At 42.8% G+C, this 24,973-nt stretch overlaps 1 protein-coding gene across 3 annotated transcripts in view; it reads right to left on the reverse strand.

The window, feature by feature from the left end:
* Positions 1–5,741: 5,741 nt before the first annotated feature.
* Positions 5,742–24,973, reverse strand: part of PCNT (pericentrin) — an 86,034-nt gene continuing 66,802 nt past the window's right edge. For all 3 annotated transcript variants that reach the window (XM_066575722.1, XM_066575723.1, XM_066575721.1), the window contains 10 exons: positions 22,748–23,464; positions 21,665–21,900; positions 21,270–21,363; positions 15,107–15,268; positions 14,568–14,723; positions 13,508–13,746; positions 10,136–10,209; positions 8,150–8,300; positions 7,921–8,048; positions 5,742–6,061 (listed from right to left, as the gene is read on the reverse strand). In XM_066575722.1, the coding sequence (XP_066431819.1) occupies positions 6,015–6,061; positions 7,921–8,048; positions 8,150–8,300; positions 10,136–10,209; positions 13,508–13,746; positions 14,568–14,723; positions 15,107–15,268; positions 21,270–21,363; positions 21,665–21,900; positions 22,748–23,464 (2,004 nt within the window). In that variant the 3' untranslated portion in view covers positions 5,742–6,014. The remainder of the gene's footprint in view (positions 6,062–7,920; positions 8,049–8,149; positions 8,301–10,135; positions 10,210–13,507; positions 13,747–14,567; positions 14,724–15,106; positions 15,269–21,269; positions 21,364–21,664; positions 21,901–22,747; positions 23,465–24,973) is intronic.

Here is a 24,973-nt window from a genome sequence, read left to right on the forward strand (position 1 = left end):
TTTTTAATATGCCACAAATTCTGCAAATGTTTTTTAAATGTGTTTACAATTATGGGCTGGATGTAACTGTATTCACATGTATTAGCTTTTAATACCGTAGTGGTATCATTCATGCTATACTCCTGTATATTAGTTTTTCAACACTGCCACCTTGTGGTTTGTCTTATAACTGCAAAGGCAAAAAAAAGTATCTCAAATTGTATTATCAAAAAGTGTAAACTCTGCTTATAGCAACCAAATCAGAATTCCAGTTCTGTTGCACTTAAACTGTTCTAATATAACCAAAAGGATATATTCAAACCACAGAAGTGGAGAAGATGTCCGTTATGTTGCTCCACAACCACATTTTTTGTGAAGAGTGGTCGTTTGAAATTCAATCCATGATAAAAGTAGGTATTCTTAAGTCCAGCAGACGTCAGCTCACGTGGAGACATCAGCCATAGCCAACACAACATGCAGAGAGATCCAGAGTGCAGGAGATCCACAGAAGTACTCCAGCACAAGAGGTCTGGGTAATAGAAGTTTTTATTAGAAAACATTAAACATGTACATGATTCCCTCCCGCCTACATGCTATGGGTTTGTCTCCCAGAGTGGCTTGTCTGAGATGCTTGATAGACGTGGGTACGGTTATGCGTATGTGCCGGGAGTGCGGTATTTTCAGTTCCTTGAGTCTCACCTGGGAGAACCAAGGGTTTTGCACCCCAGGGTGTCTCTCCTCTTAGGACTTATGGGCTCCATTCCGGTAGATGCAGCGGGCCATAATCTGTATAAACTTTTTTATAAAACAAAAACGTAATATTAGTTAATTGGAAGCATCCTAAGAAAACTAGCAGAAATGCTGGGATATGTTAATGTAATGGCCAAGTACAAATTGATGTATATGGCTCGTGGCTGTCCTGCTAAACTCAATAAGGTGTGCAGCTGTTTTAATACTGTACAAGGTGTATCTGACTAATTAGTTCTGTTCAGATATGTTGGTGCTCCCACTTTGTGGAGCTTTTGCTGCTTAATAGAGATGAGCGAGCATACTCGATAAGGCAAACTACTCGAGCGAGTAGTGCCTTATTAGAGTACCTGCCCGCTCGTCTCTAAAGATTCAGGTGCCGGCGGGGAGCGGCGGAGAGATCTCTCTCCTCCGCTCCCCCCTGCTCACCGTCACCCGAAACTTTAGAGACGAGCGGGCAGGTACACGAATAAGGCAATACTCGCTCGAGTAGTTTGCCTTATCGAGTACGCTCGCTCATCTTTACTGCTTACATTGTTTAACAGTCGCACTGGGTATAGGAGTTGTTTTTGTTTCCCCTTTTCTTGCGTCACCATTGGTTTTTCTTTAATGCATATTGAATTAAAAAAAGGCTATTGTACTCCGCATTCATGTGTGTGTATATGTATATATATATATATATATATATATATATATATATATATGTATGTATTACAAATTTAAAAAAAACCCCCACAAAATTCCAGCCCTGTAGACCCTCGGTAGGCACTAGACTAAATCATTTCTCTACTGGATGGTTAAGAACCTCTTCTGTGCATCACCCACCATAAAGAAGGGGAATGCAATAGTGTATCACTTTTCTTCAAAATCAGTTTGTTCTCAATAGACACAAGAATCCCATTGATTTTCAACTCCTTCAGACGTTTGTGGAGAAAGCAGCAACAGAAGTTCCAGCCAAAGAGATGGCAGGAAGTTTATTCAAAGGTCTTTCCAGCTCCAAAACCTAGGAACAAAGACGAGGTTGATCATAGACCTCAACTTCCTAAATCAGTTTAGTCTAAAGAAAAAATTAAAGTTGGAAACAATCTAAATGAGTTATGACCGTGCTGAAAAGGGATAACTTCCTTGCCACTGTAGACCTCTCAGATGCCTACCTCAATGTCCCAATCCCGCAAAGCTACAACCCCCCCCCCCCAAAAAAAATAAAAACAAACAAAAAAACCCCACAATCCTAACAGATGTGGGAGTCCGTCACCTACACTTCACTTATATTATCTGCCATTTGGAACATTCTCAGCTTCAAGAGTCTTCACAAAAGGAGCTGCAGTTCTAACATCCGTACTCAGAATGAAAGGCATACATGTTATCCCGTATTAGATGATTGGCTGGTGAACACAACCTCAAGCCTGCGACCTCAGGTACACCTGCAGTTGACAACTGCTATAAGACAGCTTTTTAATCAATTACAATAAATTACACTGTTTTTCAAAAAAATTACAGCATGTAGGATTCACATTAGATTCGCTCTAGCTCCGAATATAATTATCTCCACAGAGCAGACACAATATTACGTTCCATGAGCAAGTCTCATTTCCCATCACTAGGTCACAGTTCGTTAGGCCATGAAAGTTTTACATCTCTTTACTTCTGCAATAGATGTGGTTCCGTAGGCAAAAGCGCACAAGAACCTCGTAGTACAACATTCTTTCTTCCTGGAACAGACATCACAAAAGCCTGGACAAGTTTGACAATTTAGCCAGCCACTCGCCAAGATGTGAAGTGGTGGCTATAGCCGACGCATCTCGGGTGAGAAATTCTTGGGCCCACAACATTCGAGAGTCCTCACCACAGATGCTTCCTCCTGGGGTGGGGGTGCCCACTTGGATAGCCTGTGGGTCCAGAGGAAATGTGAGAAGAAAACCCTACTATCCAATTTGAAGGAACTGAAAGCTACGAGAACTCCTTTTCAGACATATCTTTGCAAGCATCAAGTCCTGATGGAATCGGGTTACATGCTAGCAGCCTCTTACATAAACGAGGAGGCACCAGATGCAGACAAATGAACAAATGCAAAATTGTTGATGCACTTGGCAGAAATGAATCTACTTGGGATTTCAGCTTTTCACATCAGAGAGATCCTGAATGTCAAAGTAGATCAACTCAGCCATCAAGAGATTATACCTGCAGAATGGGGTTTGAATGTAGAGATATTCACTCAGCTAGTGAAGATGGGAGTCCAGCCCTGGATGCAATAGCAACAGAATAGAGTGCCAACAACAATTTTTCTTCCCTTTACCAATCTCAAAAGGCCCAAGCAACAGACAGGCCTTCAGTCAGCTGGAGGGACAAATTGGTTTAGGTTTTCCCACGGCTTCAATTCCTAGTCCATTCTGAAGAAAATAATGAAGGCAGAAGTGAGAGCCATCCTTCCCTTTAGCCACGCCAATCTAGGCTCTCTAGTAGGTTTCCAAACACAGATTTGAACCAATAGAAAATTCTTCATTGAGGCTTTTCATTGCCCTTTACTAATAAGTCTGATGAACGTAATTGCGACAAAAGTTTATGAACTGTAAGCCTTATGATACAAAGAGCCTCATCTTACAGTCTTGGGGGACCAGGTTACGGACCATGCTAGATGTCCTTCCTATGAATCGCTTCTCAAAAGAACAGTAACCAGGAACTTTTGGCTAGCTGTCCTGTTTCCAGATCCAAAACGACAAATATCAAGAGACTCTGCTCATCCTGGATGTCAGGCATGTTGTCTTGGTGGGTATTGAAAGATCAAAATTCTTTAGAGTCTTGGAGGCATTCTTTCTGCAGTATTTAGGTCCCAAAAAACGCCAAAAAGGTAAGCAAAACCACTGTGGCAGGATTGATCAGGGGAACAGTTGAAAAGTTTACCTCCATCTATGCAAGTCAGGGAGTCCTCACATCGGCGTACTTGTGCACGCAGTACATAGAATAGAACCCATTGATTTCACCAAGCCCCGCGGGCGCAAAATGTTCACTAAAATACACCGATACACGTGCAAACCCCACCCCAAAAAACCACTGATCGTTTATTCTATAGCGCAAATACGTTGTGCCGAGTCATGTGCAATTGTGCATAAGCCCGTGTGAAGTAGCCGTCAGAGCTCATTCCACTCGATATACAGTAGCTTCCTGGGCAGAGCTTGGCTCTTACCACTAGAGCAGAGCTGCTTGCTGGGCATCCTCATCTATATTTATCAAGCATTACGTACAGTAAGCTCGCAGCAAAGGGCTCTGAATTTGGCTAAAAGTGCTCAAGATGGTGTATCCCACACATATAATTCTCCAATAATGCTTTACAAGTCCCAATGGTGCTTGTGGTGCCGTAGGTCGATCAGGAGAGTGTGTAAAATTTACTTATCTGAAATTTGTATCTCCTGGAGTGCATAGGCAACACAATTTTTTGACCCTGTTAATAAATTCTATAGGTCTTAAAATAGAAAAAGTAAAGGGGTCACAACTTGATTATTCAATGCTAAGTGCAAAAGCAATGGCACTCCTATATAATGTACCTAATCTAATTCTCCAACTTCCTGGTGTCATACAAACTAGAAATTTAGCACGACCATTCTTTAGGTCCTGAATGGGAAAAGTAAAGGGGTCACAACTATTCAATGATTATTCAATGCTAAGTGCAAAAGTAAGTGACTCCCTGTGTTATGTAATTTCCGGGTGTTGTACAACATGAAATTTGGCACGAGCATTCTTTAGGTCGTAAATAGGAAAAGTAAAAGGACTCACAACTAGATTACTCAATTCGAAGTGCGAACGTAAGTGACCCCCTAAGTGATGCAACTTCCTGATGTCCTACAAACGTGAAATTTGCAATCTAAAGAATGACTGACAAATAGGAAAAGTAAGGGGGGGGGGGGGGTCCACAACTTTATTATTCAATTCTAGGTGCGAAAGTAAGTGACCCCTTATCTAATGTAACTAACACCACACATTTAAACCACATTAACATAAAATTTGCCACGATCACTCTTTACTAATAGCGTGAAAAACTGAAAATCCGCGATACATGACATAGCTCTTTTCTCAGAAACTATAAAGCCTATGGGAATGATTTGTATACTGAGGGCAATCTACCGAACCTCTGTGTATATACTGAAAGGTTGTAAAGAACATCAGGAAGTGGCCATGGACTGCAGGGATGGAGCATGCCTTTAAAGCCAAGAAGGGGCTGTAACCTTTAGTCTGGAGGTAAATTTGAATAAAAAGTGGCGTTACCTTTAAGGGTAAAAAGTGAGGAGAAAGTTTGCAAAATGTGCCTCCGTACCCAGACATCTGTACATGCAGTCTGAGGAGAATCTAACACTCCTCTACGTGTATACATATTTTATTCCTCTGAAGTAACCACGACTTCATCAAGTTTACGTGTTTGCACTGAAAAACACCTGTACCAAATTAACTGGGGCGAAGCCCAGTATATCAGCTAGTTTATACTATATGTGTGAGGTGATATTCCTCTTTCCCGCATCCCTTTTAATGTGTCTGTATGTGTTTGCCACTCCTTGATATTGTTGGTTTAGCTTTGTTCTTTTATTGTACAATTTACCTAAGAAATGTTCCTTTGAAAAACCAGAAATGAGTGCCATGATGCAAACTGCTATGCATTTTGGAAGTACTCCTTCAGGCTTTGAAGTAGTAATTTCCAAATGCATAGCCTCTTCCATCATGGCCCTCATACACACTGACCTTTCCAAATAAATATGAAGCTTTTATTGCAAAGACCTCTTGTGTTGAAGTACTTTTCCTTGGTCTACCAAAAGAATACAAACCAGAAATCTTCATGTCATACCGGAGAACATCTAGAGGAAAACAACAACCAGGGTGTATATTCTGGTCTGTATGGACTAAATACACAGCATGCATTTACCCATCACATCAGTGTGGTAACAAAAAGATAGTTTTCAACCACTAAATGGTAACCGGAATCTCCAAAACCCTTTTCTGCCTTAACAAACAGACTGCACATTTAAATGTGGATTTAAATTATGAAATTTTTTTTTTTTTACAAAAATGACAAAAATACATAAAAAAAGCATTGACCACTCAGTGATCACCCAAATTAGAGAGTCTCAGAACCAAGACTTAAGAGATTGTGCTTCCTCCCACATACAAACTTCTTACAAGAAAACACATTTTATTACAAGTGCTAAAATCTTCAGTTTTTAAATATATTTATTGCATAATAGAAAAATACAAAGTCAGTTTTTGCACATTAAAAAATAAACGCAGGAGAAGTACCAATGTGCTCACTTCCAGCCATATTTAGCACTAGGCGGTTGTTCTGCTGAGGGATCTGCAGAGAGGTAGAAGAAGAAAAGCGATTTTAAGTCTCAGGCTATTTCCCCCAATATGAACATATACAAATTAGATTAACATTTTCTAGATGCACGAATACAAACTGCTCCAGTGCAGCCAGAGAACAGACTGAACACATTCTTGGGGTTAATTTACAAGCATTTCTGTTACCTTTATCATATACACTTTAATATCCTATGCATAATTATGTGTATATTTTTATATCTCGATTCTACTTTTAGTACATGAGCTCCTTCTAGGTGTTCCTTAATTAAATGCAGATCTGTTACTGTAATATATTGCATGATTATAAAAAGGTCATTTTATACTAATAATCTTTTGTATCAAACATTTGTCACCCAAGTATAGCATTTCCCCGAAAATAAGACACTGTCTTATATAAATTTTGGCCCCAAAAGAGGTAGTGTGTCTTCTGTGTCGTCCTCAGCAGTGACAGAGCTTTCTCTTCCTGGTAACGTGAGTTAAATACCCAGTCTCTGCAAAGAGATCGCTGTGATAGGCTGAGGCTGCAGTCCTGAGCCAATCACAGCAATCTCTTGCTGGAGGCAGGGTATTCAACCCACGTTACCAGGAAGAGAATGTTCTGTTACTGCTGAGGATGACACAGAAGACTGTCGGAGTGCCTGGAGAGTAGCGAGAGGAACCGGGATGGCTTCTTAATTATTAAGAAACCCCCCGAAAATAAGACGCACTGCCTCTTTTGTGGCCCAAAATTTATATACGACAGTGTCTTATTTTTGGGAAACACTATACTTGGGTGACAAATGTTTGATGCAAAAGATTATTGGTCTAAAATTACATTTTTATAAATCAGAGAGAGCAGCAAGAGGGACCAGGATGGTGTCTGCGAGGAGTTTATTTTATTTTTTTTCATGTGTGTAGCTAGGGCTTATTTTTGGGAGAGGGCTTAGTACAGCAACCCAAGGGAACAGCTGATCGGTGGGGGGTTCTGGGCATCATATTTGGCAATCAGACATTGATAACCTATCCTAAGGATAGGACATGAATAGGTAGAAGTAGTACAACCTCTTAAAGGGGTTCTGACACAAATAATGTTTTTATGCTTTAGCAGCCATTGTTCCCTGGTGTGCCTAATGGACCCAGGGAACCCATGGTTTAATGGCTGCTAAAGCATAAAAAGATAACACTTACCTGTTCTTCTGTTGTTGTCGACATCGGGGGGGCTCATCTCCCAGCAGGCGCTGTTCCTCCTCTTCTGTCTGCACGAGCCGCGCCGCTCCGGGATGGCGCGCATGCGCAGTGGAGAGGTGCCCTCTGACAGGAGTCAGGACGGGCTGCGTCTCCACTGCGCAATGCGCAGCACTCCGGAGTTCAGCAAGATGGACGGGCCGCCCACAGCAAGCACTGCTTGTGACGTGCTTGCTGTGGGCGGTCCGTCCGTTCACCTCGGAAGTGCCTGACGGACGGACCAGAGCAGGAAGCGGTCTTTTTGACCGCTCCTGCTCTGCTTTAAAGGCACAGAAGATGATGCCGGCTGGAGGGGACATGCCTGGCGATCGGGCCAGGCCAGGCAAGGTGAGTACAATTTTTTTTTTTTGATGTCAGAACCCCTTTAAGTATGCAAAGATATTTGACTAATCACAACCTCCCAGCTCTTGTAGGTCTACTTTATCAATAGCCATTTATCATTCTACAACCAGAACTATTAAAGGCTTTCACTTACGTTGGACATAGATGGCCGAAACAATTTAGTAATGGGACAGAATGGAGGTGGAAGTTTTTTCAGCAATGGCTAGACAAGGTCATAGGCGTTGAAAAGAACTTCGTAACACTAACTTCTCCTGTTGCTGAGGCTTTAGTTTATAATAGACTTACTGTTCTGGAGTCCGCCCAGTCTTCGCTGAACCATCTCCAGATGCTGGATATAATCTGTAATGGAATGCTCTGGATTCTGAGAGGAATGGCGAGATCTTTCAGGGGTGTGGGCCGAGGAGTGTTCCGCACTATGTGCAAGAAAAAAAATATAATATATTATAATATAATATAAATATAATTCTGCTTCTTAGACACCTATTCAGTGCAAATAATTAACTTTTCCACTAACCCTTTTGGTGTCCACTGGGACGGCTTCAGAGATATTGTACCAGCACTAGTATTAGGACTGCGATAGAGGTTAAATGACAGGTCTCGGTTTGGTGGAGAGTTCAGTGTTGTCCTATCAAGTGGTTGTAAAACATCCATTCTGTTCATGGGCACTAAAAAAAGAAGACATAAAACACTGACAATAGGTTTTGATAAACACAAATTACACCTGAATTACTAAATAAACGTTACATTATACCAAATACTTAGAGTTTACTGAAAGAAAAAAAAATAGATTGTGAAAATGCCACCCAGCACTTTACAATCATCAATGACGTTCTGAAGGTTACAAAATGGTATGGTTTGATGCAAAATTGCATGCTTGTTGCTAAAAGTCTGACTGAAGCAGAGCAGGAGACGCACCGGAACGCGTCCGTTATGTCCACATGCACAAATCGTCACAAATTCGTGAAAAAAGTTATAATAAAAATCTTTTTGATCCAGATGCTAACAAACATTTGAGTCTGGCTATGGGAGAAGAGTAGGTGTGCAACTGGTCTTATCTCATCTGTATCATTGGGGACACAGCAAAGACCTTGGCGTTAGGGCTGGCCAGGGCAGATGAACAGGGAATCCCTATGCCAACCCTCTCCCGTGTCCCTACCTACTTGCCCCACTTGGCTAAGCCCTAGGGGGACAACTGGGCGGTGGTCCCTGCGGTGCACTAGTGTCAGGGAACCCGGGAAGGGGGGACTGGGAAACAGACAGGTGGGAACCTGAATAGCTAACAGGACCTAATCAGCAACCAGAGACTAGTCAAAACCAGGCAGGGTTAGGACCAGAAATCACGTGCGCAGTACCGAGGGATAACCAGAGTCGAAGTCAGAGGCAAGCAGTAGTCAAAACACTGGAAGTCCCGTCAAAGATAGCGGGTGTCGGCTGAACAGAGCAAAGCCAAACACTTGCAATGTGTGACTGGCCACCACACCCCTGATGGTAACTGCAATTCTAACACTTGGGTATAGCTTCTGCCACTAGGAGGCGACGATATTGGGGGAGGGGGAGAGAAACTGTTCAAGTGCTCTTATTCTTATCACAGTCAGTATGAGATTTGTGTAGGTCCTATTTGTAGCAAAATATCTACCTCCACCCCACATATATTAGAATTCTATTCATATAAAGCTTTCGGTTTGTAACTGCTGTTCACTAAAGTCCTGTAGTACAGGTTGAAATAGACGGCTTTACTTTACCATAATAAAGAGGATTGTCCCCTCCCCTACCCCAATCAATGCTTCACAGCTTCACTGGCATCTTCAGGGGTGAGGGCTAAAGTGCGAGCAAACCGGACTTTTAAAGCCTTGCTACTAATAGTACTCTATAGAGATTTATAATATAGCCAACACACACATTATATTTACATTTATTACACACTTTACCTCAGTATGGGGATGAACTATCCTATATTAGACGCCACCCTGTGCTTTCTTTATTGGCACAGCCATGAAATATTTTAATAGCTTCCAATAACTTTTAGTGCTAGTTTTTTTTTGCTCTTTAGTAACATGGGGGTCCATGAACATTTTCCCCCCTAAAACACACTTCATAACCCAAAGCACGTTCTGGCGTGCGTGTAAAGACATTTTGTTATGCATGTTAGAGACTTTAAAAATCATGGACAAAAACACGGATCAAAAGTGAGAACGCTGCAGACCAACCAACACTATTTGCGGTGTGCTCTGTACACATCTTACAGTTTATGTTGGATTGCAATATCTTAGAGGGAAATCTGTTTGTTTTTTATAGAACCCCCTCTAAATGTAGTAAGAGGAGAGACGGCATGAAGAGCAGTAAAAGCAGCCCCGGGGTCAGTGGAGGTTATACAAAGGGATGACAGCATGTATTTTTAGAATATACTTTCTGCCATGGATTTGGCTGCAGCGACTCCTCTGCAAAGTCCCCGTGTAACTGAAGACCAGCTCTAATGACAGGTGCGCTTTAAGATTTTTACCTTGCCGTGTCCCCGCATATTCATCGCTATTTTTCCGGTTTATTTTATGCCATTTCCGAACCAAAAACTTTAACCTGGAAGAGAAAGACTTTATAGTAAAACACAAAATAGCCATAAATGTACTGAGCAGTCCGACACACACTGGTATAAAGAGTTATAGGCTACAAGCATTCACTAGGGCTCGTCTCCACAGGCGTTGAGCTCCGTTAAAGCATTTCCGTTTCCCTGATCCGTTTGAGAAGCAGAGAAACAAACATTTGCCTTATGTTCCCTGATGCTACAAGTGGGTTGATAGTAAAAGTGTAATATTTCCATTTACCTCCATTCCATTTTTCAAAACAGAACAGCAGTGTCAGCTGCGCTATTTAGTCACTTTGAAAAACTGAATTAAATGCAAAAAGTTCCCTTTAATTCTGTCTGTTTCTCCAAAATACACTGGCACGAGATGTGCTAAAATTTATTAAGTGAGGTGCTAAATTTGGCATGTCTAGGGCTGTTGGTGCAAAATGTGGCAAACTCTACTCCGGTTCATACTCTGCTCTGGAACAGAATTTTCTGGTGAAGAATCTTATAAATCCACTGATGGCACAGACCCTTAACCCCTTCAGTGGCAGGTTTCTTACCAACCACTCTGTCAGACCCACCAGGGCAGGTTTTTATAAAATGGGCCAGTCATTTAATTTTCAGTCGCGTTCCAAGAGCGATAACTTTATTTTTCCCATTGACCAGGCCATATGAGGGCTTGTTTGGGTATATATAATGCATTACATAACTTTTGTAAAAACATTTGTAGGGAGATTGGGGGGGGGGGGGGGAGAAGAAATTCTGCCATTTTTTACGGCGTTCGACGTGCAGAATAAATAATGTGATATTCTGAGTCGCACGATTCCAGCGATACCCGGTTTATACAGTTTTTATGTTTTGCTATTTTTGTACATTTAAAACATTTTTTTTTTCTTAAAGGTTTGCTTTTGTGTCGCCACATCCCAAGGGCCGTATTAATTTTATTTTCCCATTGCCAGAGCCCCAGAAGGCAGCGTTTTTTGCGGGATGAACTCCAGTCTTCATTTATCTAATTTTTAGGAACATGCAAGATTTTGATTACCGTATTTTTCGCTCTATAGGACGCACTTTTTTCCCCTCCAAAGTTGGGTGAAAAAGTCAGTGCGTCTTATAGAGCGAACGTGCCGAAATCAGACCGGGCCGGAACTCAAAAGGATCGCGAATCCTTCTCACTGTGCTGCCAGCCGTTTGCATACAAAGCCGGCACAGCAGTAGAGCAGAGCGGCAGCACAACAGCTGATTGCTGGGGGCGGGGGAGGAGCAGGGAGCAGAGCAGCCCCTACAACAGCTGATTGCTGCGGGCGGGGGAGGAGCAGGGAGCAGAGCAGCCTGTACAACAGCTGATTGCTGGGGGCGGGGGAGGAGCAGGGAGCTATTGTACAGACAGGCAGCTCCTGCTATATTGCTGACAGTGTGATAAAGATAGCAGGTCCGCTCCACACCAGCACCCATACAACAGCTGATTAGTGAGAGGGAGCTGCTGCTCCCCCCTGCCTCAGCAGTCAGCTGTATGTACAGACACTCTTACATCTGCCAGCTACATAGGAGAGGGACAGGGAGAGGGAGGGGCAGAGGGAGAAAGCTGCCTGTATTGTGTATATATTTGTGCCTAGTTATGCATAACCATAATGATACATGCCATGCAGGGTTCCTGGAAAGTTGGGTGACAACTAATGGAATCATTACATTGTCACTCAGCTCTTCCAGGATCCTGAATGCCAACTGCAGAGTTATGCAAGCATGCATACCACATGCATTGCCATAACTATTCAACGTGGGATTCAGGGCTCCTGGAAAGCTGGATGACAAGTAATGAGATCACCATTACATTTATACTCCGCTTTCCTGGATCCTGAATGACAGGTTGACCTAGTGGTATATACGTTATTCTGAGGCGGTACTACTGCTGTTTATTTCTCCTGTAATACCTCCCTCACTGCCTGGTCTGGGGAGTTCAAAATATTTTTCTCCTATTTTCCTCCTCTAAAACCCAGGTGCGTCTTATCATCCGATGTGTCTTATAAAGCAAAAAACATGGTACTTTTTATTCTTTTTCTTCTAGGAGCAAGATTAATAAAATTTGTAATTCTGCAATGTTTTTTCTTTTTCACTGCATTCTCTGAGCAGTATAAATAATATATTAAAGTAATTCTACAGGCCAGTACGATTATGCCAATACCAAAATGTAATAGTTTTTTGCGACTTTCACAGTCTAAAGAAGAGGGGGGGGGGGGGGGGGGAGAAAAAAAAAAAGAAAAAAAAAAAATCACCCTCCTTCTGCTATATCTATAATAAAAAAATCTAAATCATAAGAAAAAATACATATCTGGTATCGCCGCGTCCGTAAATGTTCGATCTATCAAAGTAGCACATTTACCCAGCATGATGAACATTGTCAGAAAAAAAATTAAGAACGCCAGAAAGCACTTTCAGTCACCCTGTCTCCCAGAAAAAATGCAATAAAAAGCGACCAAAAAGTCGTATGTAGTCCGAATTAGTACTAACTTAAACTACAGTATGTCCCGCAAAAAATGAGCCCCTGCTCAAGTAGGTCGACGGAAAAATAAAAAAAGTAATTGCGCGCAGAAGATGCAGCAGAAAATAATTTTAAAAAATTAAATGTCTTTGAAAAAACATAGAAGTAGTACTGCAAAAAAATAACTATACACGTTTGTTATCGTAGCGATCATACTGACCCATAAAATAAAGCTATCATGTCGTTTGTTGCAGTTTGTGCAACATATAATCAAAACGCACTGAAAGATGGTGGAATATCGTTTGTTTTTTTTCCATTTTACTTCACTTAGAATTTTGTAAAAGTTTTTCAGTACATTATGTGGTACTTTAAATGGCACCATTGAATTATACAACTCGTCCCGCAAAAAACAAGCCCTCATACAGCGACGTCGATGACTAAATAAAAGGAGTTGTGATTTTTTTAAGAGGCGGAGGAAAAAAAGAAAAAGGGTCGGGGGGGGGGGGGGGGGGGGTCCCCCATAGTGAAACATAGCCCGGAAATCTTCCGGGCTGTATCGCTATAGGCAGTGGAGCTCTTCCCGGAAAATTTCCAGGCGTGCCACTTAAGGGGATATAGATATATATATATATATATATATATATATATATATATATCACAAATATGGCAATAGACTGGTGCAAATCCCTAGATAAATCCCCTCATCTATAACCGGCTACTGGGAATTGCTCTAATGGATGCTAAAGAAATCCAGATGTCAGGCAATGCACCTTATAATTTTATCTTGCCCCTTTTACAGAGACACTGTAGAAGCGGCATGTCAATATGTGTACCTAGAAATGGCGATTACAGCCCTCACAGCTGAACGAAATTTGCTGAGACCAGTGCGGCACTTGCTGGGATTCTGTACATCTGCAGGAGAAGGATATGCACCCATGCGTGCAATCAAAGAAAGAGTTGCCTTTTCACAAGCTTGAAAGCCTCCAAGAAGGAGGAGTAGATATTTCTTTTGGTAGACTAAGGCTTTACGGAAGCTTTCAGCTTTGAGGTATTTTCGGTAGAGACGTTGCATCTAAGAAAAAAAACAACAACATTCTTTTTTTTTTCTTAAAGTGGCTTTGTGTGTCCTGTGATTAATAGGGAACCCATCACCACCTTTCAGCCCCATAAACTACATTATGGGGCTTATATCCAGGGATTTTTTTTTTTTAACACTCACTGGTGTCTATATTATTGCTGCACACACACATACATATATATGTATACACCCATCTCCGATTCAGAGATTAAAAGGGGTTTCCAGGGAGACTACTACTGATGAACTATCCTCAGGATAGGTCACCAATAGTTGATCGGCTGTGGTCAGTCGCTTGGGACCCCCACGATCAGCTGAGCAGGTGCATGCTATTAGCCTCACAAATATACAGAGGTTGGAGGGGGAAGCTGCAGTTACAAGCAGCACAACTACACAGGTGTTGGCACAGAGACTTCCGCTCCGACCTCTGTATTTGCACTGCTGACAGCATGCACCCGGCTCAGCTGATCGGTCGGGATCCCGAGCGATGGACCCCAGCCGATCAACTATTGATAACCTATTCCAAGGATAGGTCATCAAAAGTATTCTAAATGGAAAACTCCTTTAATGGGAGTACGCGCACATAGCCTTGTGAAAAGATTCAAGCTCTGTGTGCGCATGCTGATTTTTTGGGACATAGTGCTGGGATAAAGAACCCAGTGAGTATAAAAAGCAGCTCCCTAGAACCCCTGTCCCATCACCTTTGAGTCCCAAAATGTGGTTTATTGGAATCAAAGGTGATGACAGATGCCCTTTAAGCATACAGGTCACTTCAAAAGTTCTACTACTAGGTGATGTACATAAGACTGAAGAGTCACCTTTGAATTTGGAACATCTTGCAGTGGCCTGTTCTCCAGAGTTGCTTTGCCAAGTTCCGATTCTGCATGTTTCAATGCAATCTGTAATAGGCGCTTTTCACGGAGCCACACAGCACGTTCTGCTTCCAGGGCCGAGTCTATATCAGCACCGTTCGGCTACAATAAAAATAGTTCCAATCAAGTAAACCTACTTTAAAGGATTATTCATTTAATTACTGTAGCTGGCTATACAACGTAGATGTTGCCTTAAAGGCTCCCCATAGACATTCGGTAAAAAGTTATCCAACCCACCAATTTTGAAAGGACTAGGCGAATATTGTATGTGTACAAGATCTTTGAGCCCATAGAATGAATAATTTTAGATCTGTTTACGAAATCATGGCCAAAGTTTACAATCCGGGAGCAGCTCTTGCAAAGATCTAGAGTTGTTGCTCAGAGAGCTGCCAATGCATCTTTATAATAACCATCAGCATCTCCAAGATGAATTGTGGGTTGATTTTTTTTTTATTTTTTTTAATAAATATTCTTATTATGTGTACCTGATCTTTGGTCTTCTGAAGTGATTCTTGATAGGTCCTTGCAAGTTTGGATAGTTGACTTTTCAGCTCCAGTTTCTCTTTCGTTAGGTGTGATATAGAGCTTGCAAGTTCCTCATTCTCACGTTTCAGTACATTAATCACACTGGATGGAGACTGTGCTGGCTGATAAAAAGAGAAAAAAAATGTATTAACATTCAGTTGGTCAAACGAGTGTACAACACAGGGTTGTGGTGGAAGTTACTGTGTTTTCCCGAAAATAAGACAGTTATATTATTTGCCTAGCAGCTGGCGTTCAGGTCCCTCGCGCTGGTCTCAGTCGCTGCTGCAGGCTTCTGTGTCCTCATGCACGCCGGCAGAGCAGTTCTTCCTGGTAGCAGGGCTTGAATACCCCGCCTCCATCAAGCTAATGCTCTGATTGGTAATTGAGTGCCACGTCAGCCAATTAGAGCGAGCGCTCCATTAACCAATCACAGCCATTCACTGAATGACATCCTTGAATGGCTGCGATTGGTTAATTGAGCAGCATCTCTTACTGGCCAACGCAGCGCTTGATTAACCAATCAGAGCATTAGCTTGCTGGAAGTGGGGTATATAAGCCCTGCTAGCAGGAAGAACAGCTCTGTCAACGTGCAGGAGGACATGGAAGCCTGCAGCAGCGTCACAGCCCAGCGCGGGGGACTCGAATGCCAGCTGGTGAGTATTTTTTACATGTAGTGTAGCTGGGGCTTATTTTCGGGGGAGGGCTTCGATTTCAACAGAACAGAAAAAAAAAAAAAAAAAAAAAATCAGGGTAGGGCTCATTATCGGGGAAACACTGTAGTACTAAGCAATCCGGGAATGCTAAAAAACAAGATCTTTGCACTTGCTGTAAAATCTCTCTCGTCACATACATGGGGGGACACTGCTAAAGACCATGGGGGTATAGCTGCTGCTACTATGAGGTGGACACTAAGCAAAAGTGTTAGCTCCTCCTACCAGTTATACCTCTCCTCCAGGCATCAAGCGAAATCAGCTTATATGCAAGCAGCAGGAATAGCCAAGTAGGATAAAAAAAACAGTAAAAAATAAATCCGTAGAACACCAAGTGGGACACCTGGAACAAATATTCCAACAGGGACAACAATCTGACACAGTCATAAGGACCAGAGTGGGCGGATACTGTCCTCCAATGAATGTATCAAGAAAGGTTTTACAGTAAGTGCAAAAAAAGAAAAACAAAACACTTTCTTGTCTGTATCACTGAGGGACAGTTGAAGACCGTGGGACATTCTAGAACAGTCCCTGGGGAGTGGGAAAATTAGCTAATTTTATATAGCCATCTGGAAAAATGCACCCACCGAAAGGAGTCAATGGATGCAAATGTGTGAACTTTGTAAAACTTTGCAAAAGTGTGTAGAGAGTCCCACAGGTAGACTTGAAAAGCAGAAGTGCACGCCTCCCCATAGCCAGAGTCAAACGTAATGCAATGCAGTAGAGAGGTTGCCGAAACTTTGTACGGCATGCCTCCACCAAATCTGACCAAATGACAACTTTGGAAAATCGCAAAGCCCAGTCTCAGACCATCCAGATCACAAAAAGAAAGTAGAGCACCTGAAGGCGAACATTTGAGACTAGTAAATTTGCAGAGCATAAACTACAACCAACTTATATAGAGTGTGTGCCTCCGCGTGAGAGATGGAAGGACAGAAGGAGAGTAGAAGAACGTCCTCATTGATGTAGAAGGACGATACCATCTTCAGCAGGAAGAAGGGCACAGGACAGAAGACACATTGTCCTTATGTAGTATGGTGAAGGGAGGCTTGACCAATAAGGCTGCAAGCTCAGTGATATGGCGAATGGAGACGACAACCACCAAAAACGATGACTTGCAGGCCAAGGAGTAAGCTGGATGTCACGCAGAGTATCGAAGGGATGCGACTGCAAGGCATCTGGGATTACATTAAGGTCCCAAGGCGGAACTGGAAAACTGAATGGAGGGGCGGCATGTAAGGTTCCCTGCATTAAGAGTACGGACGGACGCTTTTGACACCTAAGGGCACTAGATAAGAATGGACAGAGCCGATATCTGAATTTTCAAAGAAGTGAAGCCGAAGCCCAGGTCAGGACCCTCTCAGAAAAAGGATTGTAGTCGGAATAACAAAAAGCACATTGGATGAAAACTTTGTCATTTGCACCAGAGGAAGAAAGCTTTCCACACAAGGTAGTCAAGATGAAAGGATGAGGGTTTTCTTGTCTCTAGCATAATCTGGATGACAGTTCGTTAGGATCATAGCTTCAACCGCCACTCAGGTGAAAGAGGGGTCCCTGTAAGAGAAGATTGGCAAGAACGGGGAGGCGCCACAGAGTGTTGACGAGTAGGTCAACCAGATCCATATACCAGGCACATAAAGGGCAGTCTGGAGCCACCAGGACCACTAGGAGACGTTCCAGTTTGATCTTTCTGAGTGGTCAAAGGTCAAGCAGGAATGGGGGAAAATATGGAGAGAAGCCTAAAACCTGTCTAGGTAATTACAAGGGTGTCCAATGGACAAAAAGGTTGGAAGCTTACGATTGATTCTGGATGCCATCAAGTCACCCCCGTCTGTGTCAAAGGTCTTTATACATGTTGGGATGGAGTTCCCCATTCTCCCGGGTCAACTTTCACTCTGTCCAGGAAATCTGCTATCCAGTTGTCCATGCCTGTGAGGTGGGCTTCTGACCATGCTAGAAATTTTTCAAATTCCTCTATGACAGTTTATACTGAGGATTACGCCCTGATTATTTATGTACGTAATAACCGCCACGTTGTCTGTCTGAACACAGACTGGGAAACCCATGCGTTGAGGTGCAAAATGACGGAATGACACTAGGACGGCCCGAAGCTCCAACACATTTATCTGTAGTGACAACTCCTGTACTGTACACATTCTTTGCGCTGTGAGGTTTTGTAGCGCATCTCCCCAGCAGAGGAAACTGGTGTCCATAGTGAGCACCAGTCACTGAAGTGTCAGAGGTAGACAGATTTTTCGATTAAGTGAGCATGTGTATTTGTCCTATCGAGGGGATTTTCCACTGGAGAGATCAGGTGTGAAATTGGCTGAAGGAAATTGCCTCGAGTGAGGAGACAATCAAACCCCCGGACTCTCAAGCAATGTCAAATGGAGATAGGATTCTGTGTTTGCAAGGAGTGCACCTGCGTCTGGAGATTAAGTATCTGCGATGGAAGCAAAACATTGGCACGGCAAGGCCTAGTAATTCCAGATGCCGAGACAAGAGGGAGGACTTGGGGTGGTTGTTAATCCACCCTAACTAGGACAGTGTCCAGGATGGTGTTGACTCTCCAGAGTAGCCGAGTAGGAAAGCCCTTTCACAAGGATGGTGTTTGAGAAAAGGGAATAGCCACAATCACCATGAAGTGGAGATGAGCCATCACAGATGTCAAAACACCTAGGAAGCCATGCCCAACCTGAACAGAAGAGCCACAAACGGTAGTGTTCCGATCAAATGGCAAAAGCAGAGAAGACACTGATGCGTTTTGCAGATGGGCACATTGAGATATGTGTTTCAGGTTGATGGATGACGAATTCCCCCGTACCATTGATGCAATGATAGACTTCAGCAACTCCATACGGAAATGCCGGACTTTTACATATTAATTCATTTTTTTCCCCAAATCCAGTATGGGAAGGATAGATCAGTATTTGGATACAATGGAAATACTGCAATAAAACCCCCATGAAACGCTCTGTGGGAAAAAAATGAAACAATGACACCCTGGAGGAAGAGATGGTATATCGCCTGATCCAAAGAGTTGATCCGTGAAGGAGATGTCGGAAGTCTGGACCTGCAGAAACAGTCACGAGGACAGTTGATAAACTATGGTATAGCCTGGGGAAAAGACCTCCTGGACCCAGGCGTTTGAGACATGGGTTCACCGAGTGTTTCGGAATCAGGAGAGTTGTCAAACCACCCTGGCTAACTGCGGTGGGGGCTGCGCTTCATGCAGAGGGTTTTGTAAAGGAGGACTTGGAGGTCTATGGACGGGGACACCAGGAGGGTTAGGGATTGAAGGAAGGCTTCTTCCTGTGATCCTGTGCGGTTTTCTTGAGATCCAAGGTACGTGGACTGGAACCTGGAACGCCGAAAGGAATGAAAAGCAGGTAGTTTCTTCAGAGCAGATCTTGCTTGACTACACTTGTTCTGTGGTAGGTGGAAGCTCTTACCACCCGTGGCCTCCGAAATGCTCTCGTCCAGCTGGGCACCAAGGAGGTAGGAACCAACAAAGGCAAGACCAGTTAAGGACTTTAGAGGCTGCATCCATGTACCAGGATTTTAGCCTGGACATTTGAGACTGGATTTTTTAACCCGAAAAAGCATCCTTCACAGCGACTATTAAGCTAAATCAACTAGAAAGGATAGCTTAGATGACTTTTCAGGTCTGAATCTTAGGGAGATTGACACCTCGCCTTCAGAGCAGAACTAGTCCCTGAAAAAAACTCAGCACGTCACGTGGGGTGGGGGGCTGGAGAGTACAATGAAGTTGGCAACTCATAGGATTGTCACAAGTGAGATCGCCTAGACTGCTTCTAGGACTTCCACGGATGGGGTCACTGGTGGAAGAGTCATCTTCATCAGACGTGTGAAGATGACTGACTAGAATACTTGTTTAACATATCTATGATGATCTTGGACGCTTCAGTAAAGTCCAGGACAGCCCGTGACAGAGTGCTATTGCAGATCAGCAGCCTGCTAGGTTGGTGCGGACAAGTAGATGGAGAACTCCCAGCAGGCAAGTAGCATAACCCCCATCAGGAGGAAGGGTGCAGCAAACCTGCAACCAGGGAGTGGAAAGAAGGGGAGTTGGAGGCTGCAGTTCCATTGCGGCAGCATGGGAGCACCGCCACACAAGGTAGGGGGGAAAAGGAGGAGTCTGTATACTTAACCACCTGCCACACTCACCTATGTACTGAGGATGGTGTCTGTACTCCAGGAGTGTGTGCCCCTAAGCTTGCCAACCTTAGGGAGTTCTCCAGTAACAGATACACACTATGGCTGAGGGGAATGGCCGTTGACTTAGCCTTTGGACCTTGCTTTCCTGTCTGAGGGTAGGGCATACAACAAGGTTGTTGACTGTTCACCCTCCTCAGTGGGGTTACAGTCTAGTGCCAGCCCTGTATTCTTAGTCCAGGAAGTAAACACCAATTGAAGACTGGGAAAGAAAGAGATCTGCCCCTACAGACACCAAGCTAAAATGGATTAGTTTAGTGCCAGATGAAACTGAAAAGGGAGGAGACACAAATTAGATATTAGAGAAAAAAAAACAAAAGACTTTCTGACAGTGAGGATGATGAATGAGTGGAACAGGTTACCACGGGAGGTGGTGAGTTCTTCAATAGAAGTCTTAAAACAGAGGCTGGACAGACATCTGTCTGTTATGATTTACTGAATCCTGCATTGAGCAGGGGAGTTGGATAGGATGACCCTGGAGGTCCCTTCCAAATCCACAATTCTATCAGCTATATCCTTCCTGCAGAATCATAGAAGGAACTAACATTCTTGTTTAGTGTCAGTTTCCTAGTAGCAGCAGCCGTACCCCACGGTTTTCAGCAATGTTCCCCAATAAGATGGATGAGAAATGGTAGTAGTAAACATTCCTTGGCCAGACACGCACGACTGTAGCGTGTTGCAGCCAAGACAAGTCAGGCACAACTCGCATTAAACAGAATATGGACACCCGTCTGTGTCCTGTCCAATATTTCACAGATATGGCACATTCAAGGACATTGCATATACTAGTCACATCCATGAAAATGGATTGGAATAAGACTTGCCTGGAACATTTTTTTTTTTTTTTTTTTTTTTTTTTTACACAAACTATTGGTCTGTGTGAAAAATTGTGCATGCATATAGCCTTAGATTTAATGGGGCCATGTGCCGTCTGTGGAAAATACATGACCCAAAAATACAGCTGTGTGCCTTTAGCCTAAAAAAACTGAATAAAAAAAAATAAATAAGAATTGTTGCTTTACCAGGATGACCCCCTTTAGGGATCATTTTGAAAGGATTTATGAATGGCCGGCTTGTAATACTACGTTCCCTCTGCAACCACTGGTGCTGGAGGTACGCAATGCCAACCATGGCTCCCCCATGTTTACATGCTAGTTTTCTGTATTGAAACACTGACCTGCACATATCCTTTCTGCAGTTCCGACTTTAGTTCTGATAGAGAATGCAACAACATTGTCACCTCGGCCTCATCTGGGAAGTCTTCTTGTTTTCTGAGAAAAGAGAAAATTTTTTTATTAAAATGGGCCAAAACAGCTGAAAGTATAGTACTCAATGTACACAATTATGCACTTTTTACAATTGTTAATGTATATCCTCTAAACTTTGCAATAAGTGGTTCTAGATTAATGGCAACTATTGGTAGGCCAAGGGGGCTTACATTCATTTCCTTGTGTGTAAATATGAAGGCATGCGCTTTCACGATTTCTATGCAAGCAGTATACCCATGAGGAAATGCAGAAGACAATCATTCTTGTCCAAATCTTAAAACTGCCATTTCATCGTGCAACTTACCCATCATTCTTGTTCTGCACCCATTTCTTCAGTTGAAGCACAGTGTGAAGCAACTGCTGCCATACTCTTTGCAAGTTAGTGGTTAGGTAAGCAACATTTTTAGGAGAGGTATTGCTGTCATTCCAGAGTCTGCTCTTTCGAGATGCCAGCGCACGTTCTTGTTCTTCCAGGTCCGCTAGCATCTGCTGAAGTTCCTGGATACGACGTTTGTCTCGTTCGTGTTGTAACTGCAAGTCCTATTTTAAAAATACAATCTATGAAACCAGAACCTTATCCTTTCCAGGCTGCAAAACACACAATCTAAGACCTCCCCTCACACAGGCGTTTATGTACAGCACTAAATGCTTTACAACGCTCCCATTCATTCAAGAAAATCAATATTCACTTTGCAGGTGAGGTCGCTGTCCCCAGCAGCGCTCTCAGGACTTGTCAGCCTACAGAGCAACTTTCGCTGGTAACGGAAATTCTAAATCCCCGCTGCGATTGGCTGAATGACAGCTAGCTGAGCCAATCAGAGCCAGCGCTGGATGCGTCCAATCACAGCCATTTATTCATTGAGTGGCTTCGATTGGACGCATCCAGCGCTGACTCTGATTGGCTCAGCCGTCCCTCACTCAGCTGAATCAGCCAGTCACACCTGCCAGCTTCACAAGGTCCCGACAGCAGCTTCACCTGCTATGAGAGTATTGATTTTTTTTTTTAATTAATCATGAGTCTTGGCTGCGTTTTCAGCCGTGCTGTAAACGCAGCCAGAACGCTGGCCTAACACATGCCAGCGCTGCTGAAAAAGGCAAAATCTGCAGTAAATGCAGCTTTGAAAAACTTGCTTTTTTGCAAACGCCTGTGTGAGGGAGACCTAAGTAATATCTTTATCAAATCAAATTGTATACAGAGTGTCTACTGCCAAAAGCTGGCACAAACACAGTAACTGTAATTCTAGCCTTCACCCCAGATAAGGCTTGGTACAGTTGAAGTTTACATTTTGTCCCTCTGCCAAGCTTTTTCACCAGAGGGTTACATATGAACACCCAGAAACCATATTCAAAAGCAGCCTAAGTTGTTGCTCCGGACTTCGGGACTCACCATTATCTGACGATGCTGCTCCTCTTCTCGCACTCTATTTGCTTCTGCATGTTTTACCCTTTTTGACTCCTGCTCCGACTCTCTTACATAAGTCCTTTCCTTTTCTTGAAGGATCAAAACTTGAGCTTGGTACTGATCTCGCTCCTTCTGCAGGCGAAGTTCACGTTCTCTCTGCTGGTCCAAAACACTGTCCAGTTCTCGTCTTTGACTCTGCAAGGACTCCAACTGTGCACGCAACCTGACTCCAGCCTCTCGTTCTTTTTGCACTTCCTCATGACTGGCTTGTACTTCAGATTCTAGTTGCCGTTTAGCATGGACAGCCTGCTGCTGGGTGGTCTCCATCATAGCAGCAAGGTCCCTGGCACGCTTCCGCTCATCTTCCAGTTGATTCTGCAACACCAGTACCAACTTGTGTTCCCGTTGCCTCTCCTCCTCTTTTTGGGACAGTTCTCGAGCGTTCTGCTGTTTGAGCTGTTCAAGAAGACTACGCTCAAGAGTCAAGGTATTTGAGAGACTTGATGCGCGCTGCTTTTCTTTCTCCAGCTCCTTTGCCGCCTCTGACACTTTGCAGTGTTCCTGAGCAAGAAGCGCTTTACAGCGAGACTGTTCTATTACAAGTTCCTTTTTAAGATTGTCAGACAAGATCTGCTCTTGAGAGAGAGCGGCTGATATTTTGGAATTTAGGTTTTTGTGCTCCCCAAGAGACAGTGAAGCTTCCTGAAAGGACAACAAATAAGACTTAAGTCCAAGAAAGAAGTAACGAGCTCTTCTTATACAGCATCTGCAGTACATGTTCACCGTATGCATTGGGAAAGCTCCCGAGTCATACAGTAAACTGAACCATAAACACCCCACAGTCACCTTACAGGACCATCGGACCTCTGTTCAGGTAGTTTCAGTCATGTTTCCAACTACATGGAGACTGGTCCTAGTAGCTGGACCACCACAATTTATCTTTTACAAGCTATACTGGGAAAAGATAAACAATGGTAATTTTTTTAACCCCTTCCTGCCACAGCCCTTTGATTTGTCAATTATTAAATCCCCACTTAAAAAAAAAAAAATCATAACTTTTTCTGGTGACACGGCTGTTAGGGCTTGATTTTTGGAAGAGTTGTATTTCTTAAATTTTATGTAATGTACCATATAATGTTTTGGAAAACTCAAAAATTTGGGGTGAAGTGGAAGAAAAAAAAATGCAATTGTGCTATGGGGCCAGGTGTTTAGCCTTTCTGCTGTTCACAGTGCGGTATAAGTGAAATGTAGAATTATGGCGATACCATTTTTTTCTTTAACCTTGTGCTACTTAAAAAAAAAAAAATAAAAAAAAAATAAAAATAAAAATTGGTGTCACCATCTGCCAACCTTCATAACTATCCTTCAGTCGATGGGACTACTTAAGAGATTGTTAGTTGCGGGGCGAGCCGTTTCTATTGGGATCATTTTGGTGTACATATAGCTATTTGATTGCTTTTTACTAGTGTTTTGCCTTGGAGGCAGCGTGACCAAAAGTGTGGAATATCGGGCAGTGTGTTTTTTTTCTCTTTGACAGCATTCAACATGCGAAAGTGATGTATTTTAATAAACTGAACTTTACAGATGTGACATTACAATTTTTTTTGATGCAACGACTTGGTAAAGAGTTTCATTTTAAACTATTTAAAACAAATTATTAGTAACCACCATTCAGGATAAAAATGTGAGGTTTAAAAAGTTGGTATCGCTGCATCAATACAAAATCCGGTTAAGTGACAACTGGGAAAAGTAATTATTTTTTTAATTACAAAAAAACAAAAACAAAAAAATAAAGAAAACTTTACTTTTAAAACAATTGTACCAATGGTATGTGTGCCGGAAAACAATTACCCATGAGGTTACTGTTATGCGAGCACTGCAAACTCATATAGCAGAAGTAAAATATACAGGTGGCAATACACATGAAAGTTGCAGTACTCTGAGTGCTATACCACAGAGTGCAAATTTAACTAAATAAACCTATGAATCAACATCAATGTCCATATCAAATTGATAGATAAAAAATGTTCACACAAGTATCAAAATGTAATCTGAATTGCACTTAGTGTGTAGGATGCTGAAGCTGGACTTTTAGTGGACAATATGAAAAAGTAGGGCAGTAAGCAGTGTGCATTAACTGCTTGTGGCATCTGGTTTTCACTTACACAAGGATGCCTAAGTGAACAGAAAGGCTGCCAACTAAGGGTGAAT

This window comes from Eleutherodactylus coqui, chromosome 8 (genome assembly GCF_035609145.1).
Source record: "Eleutherodactylus coqui strain aEleCoq1 chromosome 8, aEleCoq1.hap1, whole genome shotgun sequence".
NCBI classification, from domain to species: domain Eukaryota; kingdom Metazoa; phylum Chordata; class Amphibia; order Anura; family Eleutherodactylidae; genus Eleutherodactylus; species Eleutherodactylus coqui.